The sequence below is a fragment of the Tupaia chinensis genome, unplaced genomic scaffold (genome assembly GCF_000334495.1).
Source record: "Tupaia chinensis unplaced genomic scaffold, TupChi_1.0 Scaffold139389_1, whole genome shotgun sequence".
NCBI classification, from domain to species: Eukaryota; Metazoa; Chordata; class Mammalia; order Scandentia; family Tupaiidae; genus Tupaia; species Tupaia belangeri.
The window spans coordinates 47,714-65,136 of record NW_006199275.1 but is presented as its reverse complement, the minus strand read 5'-3'; the positions used below and the strand labels follow the sequence as shown (position 1 = coordinate 65,136).

The following is a 17,423-nucleotide window of genomic DNA, read 5'->3' as shown; positions in this document are numbered from 1 at the left end:
TGTTAGCACCCTGGGTACAGTGTTTCTCATGACGGAGAATTGCACTGTGCTGTGTATGGATTGCCTTCGGAGGTTGTCATCAGAAAGACATTGAAACTTTGCAAGGCAAAACTTGTCTTAAACAAAGTTATTTCTGTCAATAACTGACATAAAAATTTTCACTTCATTATCTCCAGAATGAGGCCTGGCTCCCCAAGGCCTGTGACTGACCTCAAGGAACATCTTGCAGTCTTACGAAAAAAATGACCCAGCAAATGTTCTACCTAAAATGAAGTCTAATTTTAGGTATCTTTTAGAGAAGGAGTCAGTGAGTCCATGGTTTTTTTTTTTTTTTAGCCAAATGCAAAGTAATGGATTTGAACATTAATTGTTGCATTTACACACATGCACATACAATTTTTCCATGATGTAAATTATTTACATTCTTAGAACCAATTCAATCCATTTCTGTTCTATTTGATAATATGATAATATAGCATTGGCATTTTCAAATTTCTAGGTTTTTTTTAAGAATTAGTTTATTAACTTTATTTATTTATTTATTTACTTACTTATTTTAATTTGACCAGAGAGGGACAGAGTGGGGGGGGGGTGAAAAAGCAAGCCACCAGATCCAAGACTTGAACCGTGGTTGGCCATGTGGGAGCCCAGTGTCCTTAACCACCCTAGGTTTATTCAGCACTGCAGAAGGCAGAGCGATTATAAAGATGCCTTTCTTCTCCTAACACCTTAGAGATGTTCTGTTGTGTGTACACACATGCAAATACCCCACTACCTGGGGCCAGTCACTCTCACTTCCTCTTTCATTACTTGTCTGCCTTAGGATGAAAGCCTGCAGTGACAGCGAAAGCCAGTTAGTAGAGGAGTGCTGACACGTGGAAGCCAGTGGTGGCGTTGAGAGGGGACATGGTGAGGCCTGGCAGCATCCTCTATCTTAGGCTTCTGAGTGAGAGTATGGTTCAGTGGGAAGAGCTCCGCTCCATGGTCTTAGATAGATTGGCCCAGGCCCAACACCTAGTGCATATCCTTCAACTACCTTAACTCCCCCTTTCAAAAAGGTGAGGAAAGGCCTTTTTTTCTAACATATTTTAGTTTTTCTTTAAAAATCATCTTAAGCACTTCAATGCTCAAACTTTTTTTTTTTTGAGAGTTTCTTGTTATGGGCGCGTGCACTCACCAGAAAGAGAGAGACAGACAGACAGAAAGCGAGAAATCACCCCCTGGGGGAATGGCCATGCCGCAATCCCTTCTCCTTTATTCTTCTCCTGAGATCTTAGACATGCATGCACACATGACCGGTGTGAGTTTAAGGTGCTGGGCCCAGGACTCAAACTGTGGTCTACTGCATGGGAGTCCAGCTATGTAGCCATTACATCATCTGTTGGTCACCAAGTTTCAGTTCTTAACATATACATTATCTGGGGGCCAGCAGGTGGTGTGATGGTTAAGATGTTAAACTCCCATGTGGCAGACCATGGTTTGAGTCCCAGCCCTGGCATCTTGCTTTCTCACTTTCTCTCTGTCTATCTCTGGTGAGCACATGTGCCCTATAGCAAATTTATAATAATAATAATAACAATAAGTATAAATTAATAATTCTTAAAGAAAAAAAACAACACCTTATCTTAATACGTTAGTTGCTTGGCCATTTTTAGTGTTGGATGGGAACGTTCAACAACACAGCAGTCTTTTAATTATAAGTAGATTTTGTGAGAAGACTTTAATCTTCAGAAACTTCCTCTTCTTTACAATGAAACCTGGTGAACGGATGGGAAGGTTCTGTTGAGAACAGCAGTGTTTGTAGTTTCCGACGGACTTCTTACCTGTGTTCCCCTGATCTTATCCGAAGCTGCTCATGTTTCTCACCTGGAAAATGTGTCCGAGGAAGAAATGAACCGACTTCTGGGGATCGTGCTGGATGTGGAGTATCTTTTTACCTGTGTCCACAAGGAAGAAGATGCAGATACCAAACAAGTTTATTTCTACCTATTCAAGGTGAGATTTTTTTAACCAGTGAAAAGGCCTTTTTTCCCTTTTAAACTCATTGTTCAGGTCTGCTCCGTTTCCATATGCCAGGCCAGGGGCGTGAAGGCTCTCAGCTCTCAGCAGATTCTGTCCCCAGGGTTTTCCGAAGCCTGCCTTTCTTCAGGACAGATCCTCCAGGACGTCACTGAATTTTGAGCTCTTCACTCCCCTCGAGGGCATGCCAGGCCAGGGGCGTGAAGGCTCTCAGCTCTCAGCAGATTCTGTCCCCAGGGTTTTCCGAAGCCTGCCTTTCTTAAGGACAGATCCTCCAGGATGAGTCACTGGGCTTTGAGCTCTTCACAGCCCTTGAGGGCATGCACACTTGCATGCAGAGTGGAATATCTGTCTGCACACGCACGTGGGTTTCTTCGAACCACCTGACAGATATTTCCTGCACGCCTGCCCTGTGCATGGCACGGACTCCCCTGGAGTTCACACCGCAGCAGGCCAGGCAGTCCCCAGGTAACAAGTGCTGTGATGAGGCGGGTAGGGGAGACACAGGGCAGGGGTTGTTGTGGTGGTGGACTCGCTAAGAGGAGGGCAGCCCTCCTGACCCTGGGTGACCACGGTTGCACAGAGACTTGAGGTAAGGCAGGAGCTGTGAGGGCGGAGGAAGGACAGGCATCCAGGCCGTGCAGTAGGGGTGACCTTGTGTGGGGACGGCACAGAGGCCAGGGTGGGGAGGAATCAGGACTTCCTCTGTTTATTTTGGCGTCACACGCAGTGCTTTCTGTGGCCTGTGGGCACCAGTCGTGTTACTGCTGCTGTTACTGCTACCGCTTCCCGGAGCTGCCACTTCATGGTTCTGCCTCAGCTCCACTTGGGCCCATGCATCCCCTTCCTGTAGAAGTATGTCTCACCCAGCTTCTGGTAACAGCCAGGACTAACAGATACCAGAGGGAGACGGGTGCTGGGAATAGGAGAGCTTCAGGTTGCCAAAAATGAGAGAAATGAAAGGAACCATCAGAAGGAATAATTACCCCCCTCTCCCAAGAAAAAACCCCAAATGTAGCAGTTGAGGGCATTTTAGATTACGTTGTGTTGTGTGAGCCTTACAAAGAACTTAAAAAGCAAAACCCTCAGAGCTTATACCCAGGAAGAATTTGCTTCTCAGTATTAGTGTCACTGTGCTTCATTTTTACATGACAGGGATAGCTAAATTTTACGTTAAGTTTCCTTTCTTCCCTTGACGGCTAGGAATCTCATTGCAAAGTTCCTATCTAATTCTTACAGCTTTTATTTTTTTTTGTCTGAACTATTTGATCCATAACTTTCCCTTCTCCTTTTTTTTTTTAGACAGAAAGCGAGAAATCACCCCCCAGGGGGGATGGTCACGCTGCAATCCCTTCTCCTCCATTCTCCTCTCGGGATCTTGGGCACGCACGCACACGCGCCCGGCGTGAGTTTTAAGCCACCGGGTCCGGGACACGAACCGCGGTCAACTACGTGGGAGTCCAGCGACATAGCCATTACGCTAACTGCTGGTTCCCCCTTCTCCCTTTTTTATTAACTTTTGTCTCTTTTTTTTTAAAAAAATTATTGGAATCGGCAGGTGATGTGGTGGTTAAGGGTGTTGGATTCCAATATGGCTGACTGTGTTTTGAGTCCTGGACCTGGTGGTTTGCTTTTTCATTTTCCCTCTCTCCTGTGCACTCTGTCTGTCTCTCCCTCTGGTCAAAAATTAAAAAAAATAAAGTTAAATAAAAAGAATTCTTTTAAAGAAATGAATTATTAATTTATTATTATTTTTTCAGACACCCCTTCTCCCTTTTTTATTAACTTTTGTCTCTTTTTTTTTAAAAAAATTATTGGAATCGGCAGGTGATGTGGTGGTTAAGGGTGTTGGATTCCAATATGGCTGACTGTGTTTTGAGTCCTGGACCTGGTGGTTTGCTTTTTCATTTTCCCTCTCTCCTGTGCACTCTGTCTGTCTCTCCCTCTGGTCAAAAATTAAAAAAAATAAAGTTAAATAAAAAGAATTCTTTTAAAGAAATGAATTATTAATTTATTATTATTTTTTCAGACATATTTTTGCTACAAGGCAAATGTGCTTGCTGGAGAGACAGAAAGTGAGAAATCCTCTCCCCAGGGGGATAGCCATGCCACAGTCCTTTCTCTTGGGATTTTGGGCACACACGCACATGCACCTGCTGTGAGTTTCAAGCCGCTGGGTCCAGGACTTGAACTGCGGTTGGTCATGTAGGAGTCCAGTGACATAACCATTGCACCATCTGCTAGTCCCTTATTATTATTACTTTAAAATTTGTCCAGGGAGAGACAGAGACAGAGAAAAAGTGAGAAAACAAGCCACCACGTCTGGGACTTGAAGTGTGGTCGGCTATGTGGGAGTCCAGTGCCTTCACCACCTTGCCACCTGCTGGTCCCATTAACCTTTGTCCTTTACTTTACTAATGGAGGTTTTTGGGTGTGTAGCAAACAGAAGTGGGAGGGGGAATAATACTTCTTTAAATTGTGGAAGATTATTGGGAATATCAACTCTAGAACCTAATGAGGGGAGGGGGGGGGTCAAGCTTCCTCGCCACCATTTGTAGAGACCCTAGACCTGTCCAGGTTATGATTCGCTGCCATGGCCCTGAGCCCCGAGTCGTCCAGACTGAGCCCTGGCAAGTTCCTCACTGTTCAGAGCTTCTTCGGAAAAAGGTCTTAGCTGAAGGAAAACAAGGCCGGCCCGCTGCAGCTGTTTGTCTTGGAGCTGAGCTCCCTGGCAGCTCCCCGGCAGCTCCCCCTGCCCTACCGGGGGTGGAGGTGGTGTCAGGGTTTCCACCCGTCACCCTCCTCTTGGTTTATAACCAGCCAGACAGGTCAAAAAGGATTGCTCGGCTTTGAAGTATTTTTTATCCTCTTTTTTACCTCCTTCATCTTCGAATAACAGTCTCAATGTATTTGCTTAGGGTAACACAATCCAAAATATTCATCGTTTCCCCCAACCTCCACCAAAAGAAGTATCCTTTGTGAAAATAAGTTATAAATCCTCCACCCATTTCTTGGTCTTAAAAGGCAGTTTCTGTGTCTCATATATAATAATAATTAAAATGAATGATATATTTTAGTAGCATTAAAATAAAATTTAGGACCAGCGATGGCATAATAATTATATTGCTAGACTCCCACGTAGTCGACTGCAGTTTGAGTCCTGGACCTGGTGGCTTAAAACTCACACCGGTGCATGTGCGTGCCCAGGATCCCAAGATGAGACTGGAGAAGAAGGGATTGTGGAGTGATCCTCCCGGGGGGGGGGTGATTTCTCACATTCTGTCTCTCCGTCTACCTCTGTCTCTCCAGTGAACACACACACCCAGCGTGAGTTTAAGACACTGGGCTTAGGACCAAACTGCTTTCAACTGCGTGTGGAGGTCCAGCGACATAACCATCACTCCATCTGTTGGTCCCCATATGGTCTTGTTTTATCTAGGGAAAAAGACAATGCCCAGAATTATTTGTATTTAAGTTTTATGATCAATCTTTATATGTTCTTAGAAATATACAGTGAATTGGGACCAGCAGTTAGTATAATGGCTATGTCGCTGGACTCCCATGTAGTCAACCGCAGTTCGCGTCCCGGACCCGGTGGCTTAAAACTCATGCCGGGCACGTGTGCATGCATGCCCAAGAGGAGAACCGAGGAGAAGGGAGTGCGATGCGCCATCCCCCTGGAGGGTGATTTCTCGCTTTCTGACTCTCTGTCTCTCTCTGTCTATCTGGCAAGCGCACACGCCCTATAGCAAAAACCTCTCTAAAAAAAGAAATACACAATGACTTATCTGTATTGAAAACTTATTTTTTGTAAAATTGGGCATAATTCACTGGAAGGATCAGCAAGTGCCTGTATTAATACCGTATGTGGCGCTCCTTGGAGTTGAGGGCCTCGTAAGACTTAACTTTGGAACCAGCAGATGGCCTAGCAGTTACGTTGCTGGACTCCAACATGGCCCACCATGGTTCGAGTCCCGGACCCAGCGACTTCAAAATCACACCAGATGCATGTGCATGCCCAAGATCCTGGGAGAAGAATGGAGGAGAAGGGATTGTCGTGTGACCACCCCTCCTGGGTGGTGATTTCTCACTTTCTCTCTCACCATCTCTCTGTCTCTGTCTCTGGCAAACGCACACTCTCTAAGGCAAAATCCTCTAAGAAATAAAACTAGAACAACCAAAGCAAGACTTAGTGTGGTGATGACACGTGGTGATCTTCAAGCTTAGGGCTCATCCATTTTCATGAACTCCTAAGAGAATGGTGGCCATCTTCTGTTTTTATGGAAAAGGTCATAGGTAGAGGAAAACGAGAAAGGTGTCCTTTAAATAGCTGCATGGCCATACCTCACCTGGTGCACATATAAAGCTTTCGAAAGAGCGAAGCAAAGGTTGAAGGTGAAGCATTTCCAAATCCAACAGTTTGACCTCTTACGTGGTGAGTGAGCCTGTGTCCCCTTTTCCCTTTGGCGATGGCTCTCTGAGTGCTTTCAACTCCCATGACAGGAGTGAAGAAAATGGCTTTGTGTTGTGGGCATTGAGATGCCAGATGCTTGGTCTTCGTCCTGTGGGTGGACGGGAAATGAAGAGATGGTAACAGTGAAAGCTGCTATTCGTTCGAGAGCCCTGAGGTTCCTCCCGCAGAGCCGGGCCCAGCCATGTGCATAGTCTGCAGCTCCTGTCAACAGCGCCTGTCTGCAGCCTCGTTGGCGCAGGGTGGATTCCAGCTTTGCAGGGGTTTAAACAGGGCCCTTCAGCGCTTCAGCACACCTGCGGTGGCCTCAGTGGGCTTGCACAGAGAATGCAGCTCGGAGACCGGGGTCTCCGGGTCGGTGGGAAGCCAGAAACAGTAGGGAGAGAGTGAACGGGATTCCACTGGCCTGGCTGCCCAGACGCACAAGGTCCAGGTCCTCATAGCTCTGGGCATTAGCTGGAAGGTCAGTTTGCGTTAGCAGATAGTTGCCCATTTTACTGATTTAAAGAATTGTTGATATATAGCTAAGATAAATAGAATATAGTAACTTCTATAAAAGGTGTGTATGTGAGAGAGAGAGAAAATAAAAAGGCTTCATGATAATGACTTTAATGATTTCTTTGCAGCTCTTGAGAAAGTCTATTTTACAAAGAGGAAAACCTGTGGTTGAAGGTTCTTTGGAGAAGAAACCCCCTTTTGAAAAGCCAAGTATTGAGCAGGTACAAGATACAGACATGCCATTTTTTATTGCGTTAAGGCTGGAAAGACCTTTCGATCTTCCTCTCACATGTCTACACCTCTTCCTTCAGTGCTCACACGCTCCGGGATATTCACCCAGTCTGTAGAAATTGTCTTGGACCTTAGCGATTGAATGTATATAAATAATAATATTATTAAATTAAATTAAACTGAACCAAAAAAAAAAAAAAAAGAAATTGTCTTGGACCCTTTGGATCCGAAATGCCTACTCAATACAGTCCATGACCTAGTCTTGGTCTTTGAGAGTTGTCATGTACTCAGAATCCCCTGTATATTTGAGGAAGAAAATATTACGTTTGACAGTAGTTTGCAAGGACTTGTGAAATGCGGTTTTTCTTGTTGCCATTTTAAAATGATGTCTTTGTCCTTTTGTGTGTCACTATCTGGAAAAGCCTATCGAGGTGAGGGAATTCAGGAGCAATGTGAAAAACGTTGGCAAGTCAAGCAAAAAATGTAAAAAGCAAATGAGATTTTGTAGTCAGAAAGCGACTTCGTGCAGCGTGACGATTCCCAGAAAGAAGCAGTTTTGCTCAGGGAACTTGTTCAAATGTACAGACGTTTTCTGCTAGGTGGTGTGGGTCTCGCTCATCAGCATCACGTTTTAACCTCGCATTGTTTGGCTGAATAAACCGCAAACACCTTGGACTGAATGTTTTGGTGAGAATGACCCCAGAAGACACGATAGAGTCCTAACAAATCAATGCATTTTTTTAATCAGTAGAATAAATTTTGTCTCCAAACTCTCTTAAATAGGAATCTATGGTTCTTTTTTTAAAAAAATTAATTAACGAATTAATTTAAATTGACCAGAGGGAGACAAAGTGAGAGAGAGAGAGAGAGAAAGAGAGAGAGAGAGAGAGAGAGAGAGGGAGAGTGAGAAAGTAAGCCTCCTGGTCTGGGACTTGAAGCATGGTCGGCCATGTGGGAGTCCAGCGCCCTTAACCACCTCCTGTTGGCCCCTGGTTCTTTTATTTGAAATTAGATGGGAGTTATTCAGTGCAAAGGCTAAATTAATCCACAGCTTCTAAAGAGAGCACATCATTTTGAATACCATTTTTTTTTTTTTTTTGTAAGCTTGCTGAAACCCAAAGTGTGATAGTAAAGGGTTTATATTTTTAGTGGCTTATTAGCCCAGGAGAAAACATGCTGGAAACCTTTCGATCATCCATTTCTTAATGTAAAAGCAGAGTATTTATCCATGAACTGAGTCATACATGAGCTTCTGTGCTGATGGCGGGGCAAGAATAATTCTGTAAAACACTCCTATTTTATCGTTCTTAAGGAGCTTTGACCTTTCAGAACGTGGTTTTGATGTCCTCTTTAACGCTTCAGGACTGTGGCGGGCATGGAGAAACAGCTCCTAGCCTCTCGTCTTGTCGGGTTTCATCCAGTGTGATCTGAAGTCAGATTCCTTCTGGGCATTGTTGGTTTCTTTTAGGGAAAAGGAAGGGATTTTTGTGAATAGAGAAATGTCTGTTCTTGCTGGCTGTGTGGGTGTTCCGGATGAGTACGACATGGCTGCATGAATCTGTTGCCTTCCCTCCTTTTCAGGGCGTGAATAACTTTGTACAGTACAAATTCAGTCACCTGCCATCGAAAGAAAGGCAAACCATAGTCGAGTTGGCGGAAATGTTCCTGAACCGTATCAATTATTGGCACCTGGAGGCCCCATCGCAACGAAGGCTGCGATCTCCCAACGACGACATTTCTGGTTACAAAGAGAACTACACAAGGTACGTGGCCGGCAGGTCCTTCTCCTTGGCCCCACGGGGCCCGGCCCAGATGTGGAACTGCTGCTTGTCTCTGCGAGTCGGGCTGCCCGGTTGTCAGGGAGCTGCAAGTGAACTCAGAGCGAAGGTCCGTGCGTTCAACCTGCACGGTCCCACTTGTCATGAATAGCACTGTAGTTTTGGGGTGAAGGATCCCAACTGTGTAGACCCAATATGGTTGTCCCCAGCCACACGTGACAGCTGAGTGTCTGCAATGTGCTTAGTTTGAATTGAGATTTCCAAGATTAAACAAAATAGTTTTTAAAAAACTCGTGTGTGTGTGTGTGTGTGTGTGTGTGTGTGTGTATTCTTTTTTCTTTTTTTTAAGTTTATTTTCTTCATGAGAAACACCCTCAGCAGGGTCTTCACACCATGACCACCCCTCTGCCCTGTAGCCTGCTACAGAGGGTGTAGACTCGCCGGAGAGACAGAGTTACAGAAAGTAGGAAATCCCCCAGAGGAGAGAGGGCCACGCTGCAATCCCTGCTCCTCCATTCCTGTCTCTCCCGGTCAGTTCTGGGACTCAAACTGTGGTCAGCTACGTGGGAGTCCAGCTGCGTAACCATTACGCCATCTGCTGGTCCCACTATTTACTATTATTTTTTTAATATAGAAAATTAAACTCTTTAACCTGTCCCTGGTTTGGTGCCATCCTCTGGGACTTCCACTGTTCTATTCATGTCGCTGGGCCTTGGGAGTTTCAGATCTTGCATCTCTGGGACACCCAAATGAAAAAGATGATTTTTGAATCGACTTTTACTCTCTAGCCCTGTTGGCTAAAGGAGCCTTCACAGCTGGATGATCCACATAGCCGGCGTACCCAGATCTGCGGTCAGATCTCAGGAAAATCCCCGGTTTCCCTCTGCTCTTGCGTGACGCAGGCATGCACTTCGACTGGGTCTGAGTCCCTGAGCAGTGTACCGGGGCGACAGGTGGTGGGAGCTTATTACTTCCTGTGTTGTGACTGTGTTTTGAACAGGCTTGGAGATCTTTATCTTCCCCCCAAAGCTCTGGTGATGTGTGAATGCTGAGTAGGCATTTTGAAGAAACCTTACATTTTATTTAAGGGACTAGGTAGAAGAATGTGGATTCTTCCACAAAGGGAGTTCTGCAGCTCCTTTAATTTTGTTCATTTTTTTAAAACCATGCCAGAAGGTCAGATTGCACTGTGCACTCTACACACAATCTCGTGTCTGTTTATGTACTGGGTCATCGAAAAAGTTGTGATGCATTTTTGCATAGAAACACGGAAAAATGTGATTTTTCCAATGACCTAATATATTTCATTTGGGTTTCCAAGAACCTAACCAAGTCAGTATTATTATTGCTTTTCTTTGATGATGATCTATTCAATTTGATTAATGATGATTACTTTATTTTAAAATTTGGTATAAGGCACATGTGCTCACCCGAGAGAAACTGAGAGGGAAGGGGGGAAGTGAGAAAGCAAGTCACCAGGTCCAGGACTTGAACCATGGTCAGCCATGTGCAAGTCCAATACCTTAACCACCATGCCAGTTGCTGGCCCCCTAGGCATTAATGTTGTCCTTATTTTACAGAAGAGGAAACAGAGACATGAGAATGTAATTCCATTTCCCAAGTTAAGCGGCAGAGCAGGGATTTGATCTCAGGCCTGTCTGACTCCAGGACTTAGTACGTGGTGCTGCAGGATAGGATGGTTTTAGAGTTGGACCCAGGCGGTGGCGTAAGAGCGAGCTCATGTAATTCCCACGCTTCACTGGCTGGTGGTGGCAGTGTCCTTGCCTCTGCAGGCCTGGTTTCTCCTGCGTGGCTGGTCTCTTGGCATTTCAGATGGCCTGGGGTTCGCAGGCTGCTGATGGTGCTTGTCTCCCTCCCTGGCAGGTGGCTGTGTTACTGCAACGTGCCACAGTTCTGTGACAGTCTACCTCGGTACGAAACCACCCAGGTATTTGGAAGAACACTGCTTCGCTCGGTCTTCACTGTGATGAGGCGACAACTGCTGGAACAAGCAAGACAGGAGAAAGACAAACTGCCCCTGGAAAAACGGACTCTAATCCTCACCCACTTTCCAAAGTAAGGAAGAGCTTTGTTTGATCCCAGGGCTTGAGGGTGCTAAACACACGATGAAGTCTGCATAAATACCAAGGTTGGAAATGACAGAGAAAGCCTTCTCGGGATGAGGGACACAGCCCTCAGCTCCCTCTGCAAGCTCGGATGTCTTCCAGGGTATTCATGAGCCGACTCGTGTCCGCGGCAGTCATGGCTCCCGTAGCCCTGCCTGGGCTGTTGTCACTGAGTCCCATAGACGGGGAATGCCTTTGTTTCATGTGTTCCGCTGTCAGGAAGCTGAGGATGCTGGGAAGAATGTGAAGATGAAGTTCCTATCTCTGCGGAAGAGCTGCAGGAGCATCCAAGTGGCCTTTCCCCTAGCCCTGTCCCAGCACCGGTGAAACACCCCTGCTGCTGCCGTGGTCAGCCTGCCCCCTTGGTCTGTGGAAACCAGACCACGAGAGGGGGGCTGGGTGGCCTAGGTCTCCACCTCATCATGATCTTTGCACCTTTAGACCCAGTTCCTTGTGCTTTTTGTTTCTTTGTACTGATAGAGGTCTAAGACATAAATAATCATTTTAATATTTTCAGCAGAAGGAAATGTGTCCAAGAAACAGGAACTTGTAGTGCCGCGTCGTTAGCCTTGAAAGGCAGTATCTGTTTTTAAATTTTGCCGGTGGGGATGCGTGCAAAAGCGTGTGTGTTGGGGGGATTAAGCACTGCCCAATGGGATGTCATCACACTCCTGTCCTGTCTCCTCCATTTCCTCATCCAGATTTTAGGCATGGACAGACACGCGCCCAGTGTATTTTTCAAGCCGTGGGAGCTGGGATTTGAACTGTGGTCAGTTATGTGTGATCCAGCTGTCAACGAGCAGCCCCAGAATTGCATTTTTAATGCTAAGAAGCAAAAATGTAAACCAACTGGCTGTTGGTGGGAGGAAGTGAGGTGTAGTTAATGAGTTCTCGTGGAGCAGCGATACCGAGACGTGATTGAGGCAGTTCGTTGTGTGGTTGTCATTCCGCTCCGTCACCAGCACTTGGTGGGAGGTTGGAGGTGGGATTTGAAAAGGCTCTTTCTTTAGGTGTGTGATATTGCCTTGCTTCCCTACCTTACCGAGAACTGCTGATAGAGAGAGTAGAACAAAAGGTATATTCTTTAATCAGAGATTGGTAAAACTTGTTTTATTCGAGACTTTTTTTTTTAATTAAGATTCTATTATTGAATTACTAATTTGCATCTCAGAAAAGATAGGTTTTTTTTTTTTTTTCTTTAGAGGTTTTTGCCTCAGAGCATGTACACTCCCTGGAGAGAGAGAGAGGAAGTGAGAAATCACCCCCTGAGGGAGATAGCCGTGCAGCAATCCCTTCTCTTCCATTTTCCTCCTGGGATCTTGGACACGCATGCACACATGGCTGATGTGAGTTTCAAGCCACTGGGTCGGGGACTTGAACTGTGGTTGGCCATGTGGGAGTCCAGTGATGTAACCACTGTGCCATCTGTTGGCCCTAGGAAGTTTTAATCCTTAAAATTAACATAGATCCAGGGCTGGCACCATGGTCTGGTGGTTAGGAGAGCTGGATCCCTCATGGCTGACCAAGCAGTTTGAGTCCTGGAAATGGCGACTTGAGGAACATGCCAGGCACATGTGTGTGGGTGCCTAAAATCCCAGAAGGAGGGGAAGATGGAGGAGAGGGGATTGTAGCATGACCATACTTGACGGGGGAGGGTGCTTCCCCCCATACACATGCCTTCTGACAAAAGAATAAGTAAATACGATAGGTACAAAATAATAATAGCAACGGATTGTTTTTCTCTTTTCTTTTTTTCTTTTTCTTTTCTTTTTTATTTTTAGAGAGGTTTTTACTATAGGGTGCTAGCACTTGCCAGAAAGGCAGAGACATAGAGAAAATGAGAAATCACTCCCCCAGGGGGATGACCACGCTGCAATCCCTTCTCCTCCATTCTCCTCTCTGGATCTTGGGCACGTATGCACACGCGCCCAATGTGAGTTTAAGCCACTGGGTCTGGGACTCAAACTGCAGTAGACTACGTGGGAGTCCAGTGATGTAACCATTATGTCATTACGCTAACTGCATTATGCCATCTGCTAGTCCAAGATTTTCTCTTTTTTTCCTTTTTCTTTTCTTCTTTTACTTTTTCTTCTTTTTTTCTGGAGAGAGTCTTTTTTTCTTTTTCTTTTTCTTCTTTTTTTCTGGAGAGACACAGAGGAGAAAGTGAGGAAGTACCAATCCTTTCTCTGTTTCCCTCTCGAGATTTTGGGCACTTAGGCACATGCACCTGGTGTGTTTTCAAGTTGCAGGGTCTGGGACTTTTATTTGAGAAACAGGTATTTTTATTTTTTGGAGAGGTTTTCGCTATTGGGCACGTGCGCTCACCAGAAAGACAGAGAGAGACAGAGAGCTAGAAAGTGAGAAATCACTCCCCGAGGGGGAATGGCCACGCCGCAATCCCTTATTCTCCATTCTCCTCTCGGGATCTTGGGCACGCACGCACACGCGCCCAGCGTGAGTTTAAGCTGCCGGGTCTGGGACTTGAACCACGGTCAACTACGTGGGAGTCCAGCAACATAGCCATTACGCTAACTACTGGTCCGAGAAACAGATTTTTATAAGATTCTATTATTGAATTCCTAATTTGCATCTCAGGAAAGACAATTCTGCACTTGGCCACGTGGGATCTGGCCGACTTCAGCACCACGCCTCCTGCTGGCCCACGAGCTCTGACTTCTGGGCATGCTCCTGTATTTCAGTGGCTACCTTTTAACTGACCTGTGCTCCTATTTTTAGAGATGAAAGCAATTTTCATGTTTATTTCTCTATTGTGTTTGCCACATAAGTAGTGTTTTATATTTTCAGATGATAATTGTCATTCTGTTTCTTTTTTTTTTTTTAAGAATTATTTAATATAATTTATTTATGTATTTAAATTTGGCCAGAGAGAGTCAGAGTGAGAAAGAATGAGAGAGATGGAAAGTGAGAAAGCAAACTACCAGGTCCAGGACTCGAACTGTGGTTGGCCATGTGGGAGTCCAGCGCCCTTAACCACCATGCCGCCTGCTGGTCCCAATTGTCATTCCATTTCTAAGTCAAGGGACAAGGGTCAAAGAGGCTCCCTTCCCCTAACACACGCCTGTTATGGTGCTTGAAGGGAATTTTGATCTTGCATAGTAACAGTTTCCTCCATAGCACATTCACTTGGCTTCTTGCAGATATTTGCTAATTATAGTGTGTTTTGTTCCTTCAACCTGTGTTTCTGGCGTGCTTACGCTGACGAGTTAGGAAATCGATGCCGCTGTCTTCGCTTCTCTGTTACTAATGGCAGGGTAAAGCTACCACCCACCTCTCCTTTAAGCCTCTTTTCATTGACTATGACAACATTCGAGGCTGTCGGGGATACAGGCCTGCTGTTTGGGCAGCAGAATCGCACAAACTGAAGTTGGGGCACGATTTCATCCTGACCACTGTCTCGGAGTGACCGGGGAGGTCCCTGTGACTCCCATATGCATTTTCAGGGTTTATATTCTTATCTTCCTGTTCTTCCACTTGGCCTTATGTCTTCCTCCATATCTACCTATGAGGGAACTTCAGAAAGTTCATGGAACATAGAATTAAAGTCAGAGTGTGTTTTGTTGCAGAAAGTCAATATCCATGCACAATTTTTTCGTATGTATTTCGATGAACTTTTTGGAGATCTCCCCAGTATTTACCAGCTTTTTTTTTTTTTTTTTTTTTTAAACTTGGTGATTAAAGGAGCTTGATCCCACTTGGCCAACTGTGATTTGAATTGTGGGTGCTCGTGCATGCAGGCCAAACCTCCTGACAGGATGTAGAAAGGGAGAGGGAGGGATTGCGGTGTGAGCCCACCTCATGGAGGTGTGCTTCCTCCCTCTTTGTCTCTCTGTCTTTCTCTGGTGGGTGCACATGTCCTCTGGCAATTAAAAGAAAAAGTTTGGGGCCAGCAGGTGGTGTAGTGGTTAAGGTGCTGGACTCCCATGTGGTTGATTATGGTTTGAGTCCTGGACCTGGGACTTGAAACTCAAATTGATCACATTTACGTGCATAACAAAAATCATGAGAGAATGGGGGAGAAGGGACTTCGGTGTGGCCATCCCCCCAGGGCGTGATTTCTTGCTTTCTGTCTCTCTGTCTCTCTCTCTCTCTGTCTCTCCGGCAAGCACACATGCCCTCTAGCAATAATCTCTCAAAAAAAAAAAAAAGAAGAAAAGAAAAGAAAAAGAACTTTAGCATGTGTATTTTGTCCTTAAAGTTAGAAAAGCACATGTTGATGAAAATTTGTTTCAGAGAGAAACAAAGACAACAAAGTCTACCCCCAGATCCTCAGACTCTAAACTACTTTTAGATATGCCTGTTTTTTTCTCTATTTAGGATGCCGAGGTGGGGCCTGGGTATCTATCTGTATTTCTAACAAGATCTCCAGGTGATTTTGGGGGCCCCCCAAACTTCAGATCCATTTGGTTAATTACATGATGGGAAGTTAGTGCAGTAATTAACCTCTGGTTTCAATCTTGGCCCCACCATTTAGAAGTGGTGGGAATCTGGACTGGTTTTCACCTCCTCTGTGAAATGGGGATAGCAATGGATTCTATCTTTGAGTGTCGTTATGAAGGTGAGATGAATTAGTATAAATCAACCACTTACAATACTGCCTCTTGTGCAGAAAGAGCTATGTGTGTGTGTGACAAATCAAAATAAAATATCCGCAGTGCCTTGTAGGGTTGATGGGAAGATTTCATCAGGAATTCTTAGCAGTACAAGCACAAAGAACGCCCTGAATAATTACTAGCGATGTTTATCGTGGTCCTCAACAGGCATCACAGCAGCCTGGAGGGCTGCTCTTGTACTGGGACTCCCTCAGGACGACGCGTCTCTGTTGATGCTGGTTCCTCCCAGGGATGAGGTGGGCGAGTGGAAGAGGGCAGCCGTGGGTCGCAAGATGGCAGATAATTCCCAGGGGGCCACACATCCTTGCCCTTGTCTCGAGTCAGCTGGTGACATCCAGTGGTGTTTTGTGAGCTTGGAAGACAGGTGCCTTCTTGAGTTACAGTGACTCCAGAAAGAGGGTCTGAGTTATGCCTTTGACATTAGGAAGACTTGATGGAGAGTTTTGGTAAGAAGTGCCAAAGCAGAAGTTTTTATCTGGCTGTGGAGAAAGGGTGAAATACCGATGTTCTGGTGATTGCCATAGATGGTGAGGGCTTTTCTTTTTTTTTATTTTATTTTATTTTTTTAATTTTACTATTGCTTTTGCTCTTGCATCTAGGTTTCTGTCCATGTTAGAAGAAGAAGTTTACAGTCAAAACTCTCCCATCTGGGATCAGGATTTTCTGTCAGCCTCTTCCAGAACCAGCCAGCTAGGAATCCAAACAGGTAAATTTCTTTGTGTGTAAATCAGAGGCCAACCTGAAGTGTTTCTTGCAGCTCATCCTGCATTTAGTCCTCATTTCTAAGTAGGACATTGAAGACCAGAGCCAGCAAAGCAGCAAACACGTTGGCAGTTTTTGCATCTGCATCCCTGTTAATGAGGAGAAAGCAGGTGCCAACCCGAATTTTACAGCTGAGTCTGTTAATGATGAGAGCAGTGCCAACCGAATAGTGGAAACAGCAAGAACTTCAGGGTTTGCTTAGTCGCACAATACAATTTCTTTTTCTTCATTATTCCAGAGGGAATATGTGACAGGAATCAAACTGCGGTCAGCCATGTGGGAGTCCAGTGCCCTTAACCACTGTGCCACCTGCCGGCCCCTGATGTCTGTCTCGCAGTCAAGTTCCCAAGGTGGGTGGGTGAGTGGATTTTATTTTATTTTATTTTTTTAATTTTACTATTGCTTTTGCTCTTGCATCTAGGTTTCTGTCCATGTTAGAAGAAGAAGTTTACAGTCAAAACTCTCCCATCTGGGATCAGGATTTTCTGTCAGCCTCTTCCAGAACCAGCCAGCTAGGAATCCAAACAGGTAAATTTCTTTGTGTGTAAATCAGAGGCCAACCTGAAGTGTTTCTTGCAGCTCATCCTGCATTTAGTCCTCATTTCTAAGTAGGATATTGAAGACCAGAGCCAGCAAAGCAGCAAACACGTTGGCAGTTTTTGCATCTGCATCCCTGTTAATGAGGAGAAAGCAGGTGCCAACCCGAATTTTACAGCTGAGTCTGTTAATGATGAGAGCAGTGCCAACCGAATAGTGGAAACAGCAAGAACTTCAGGGTTTGCTTAGTCGCACAATACAATTTCTTTTTCTTCATTATTCCAGAGGGAATATGTGACAGGAATCAAACTGCGGTCAGCCATGTGGGAGTCCAGTGCCCTTAACCACTGTGCCACCTGCCGGCCCCTGA

General features: G+C 45.3%; 1 protein-coding gene across 1 annotated transcript in view; it reads left to right on the top strand.

The window, feature by feature from the left end:
- The window catches only part of KAT2B (lysine acetyltransferase 2B), a gene marked incomplete at its 3' end in the record, with an annotated part of 88,227 nt that overhangs the window by 23,105 nt on the left and 47,699 nt on the right, over positions 1 to 17,423 (top strand). Inside the window, exons 3-7 of the mRNA XM_006161870.2 lie at positions 1,850 to 1,995; positions 7,117 to 7,209; positions 8,801 to 8,982; positions 10,882 to 11,073; positions 16,354 to 16,460. Coding sequence (XP_006161932.2) covers positions 1,850 to 1,995; positions 7,117 to 7,209; positions 8,801 to 8,982; positions 10,882 to 11,073; positions 16,354 to 16,460 — 720 coding nt within the window. The remainder of the gene's footprint in view (positions 1 to 1,849; positions 1,996 to 7,116; positions 7,210 to 8,800; positions 8,983 to 10,881; positions 11,074 to 16,353; positions 16,461 to 17,423) is intronic.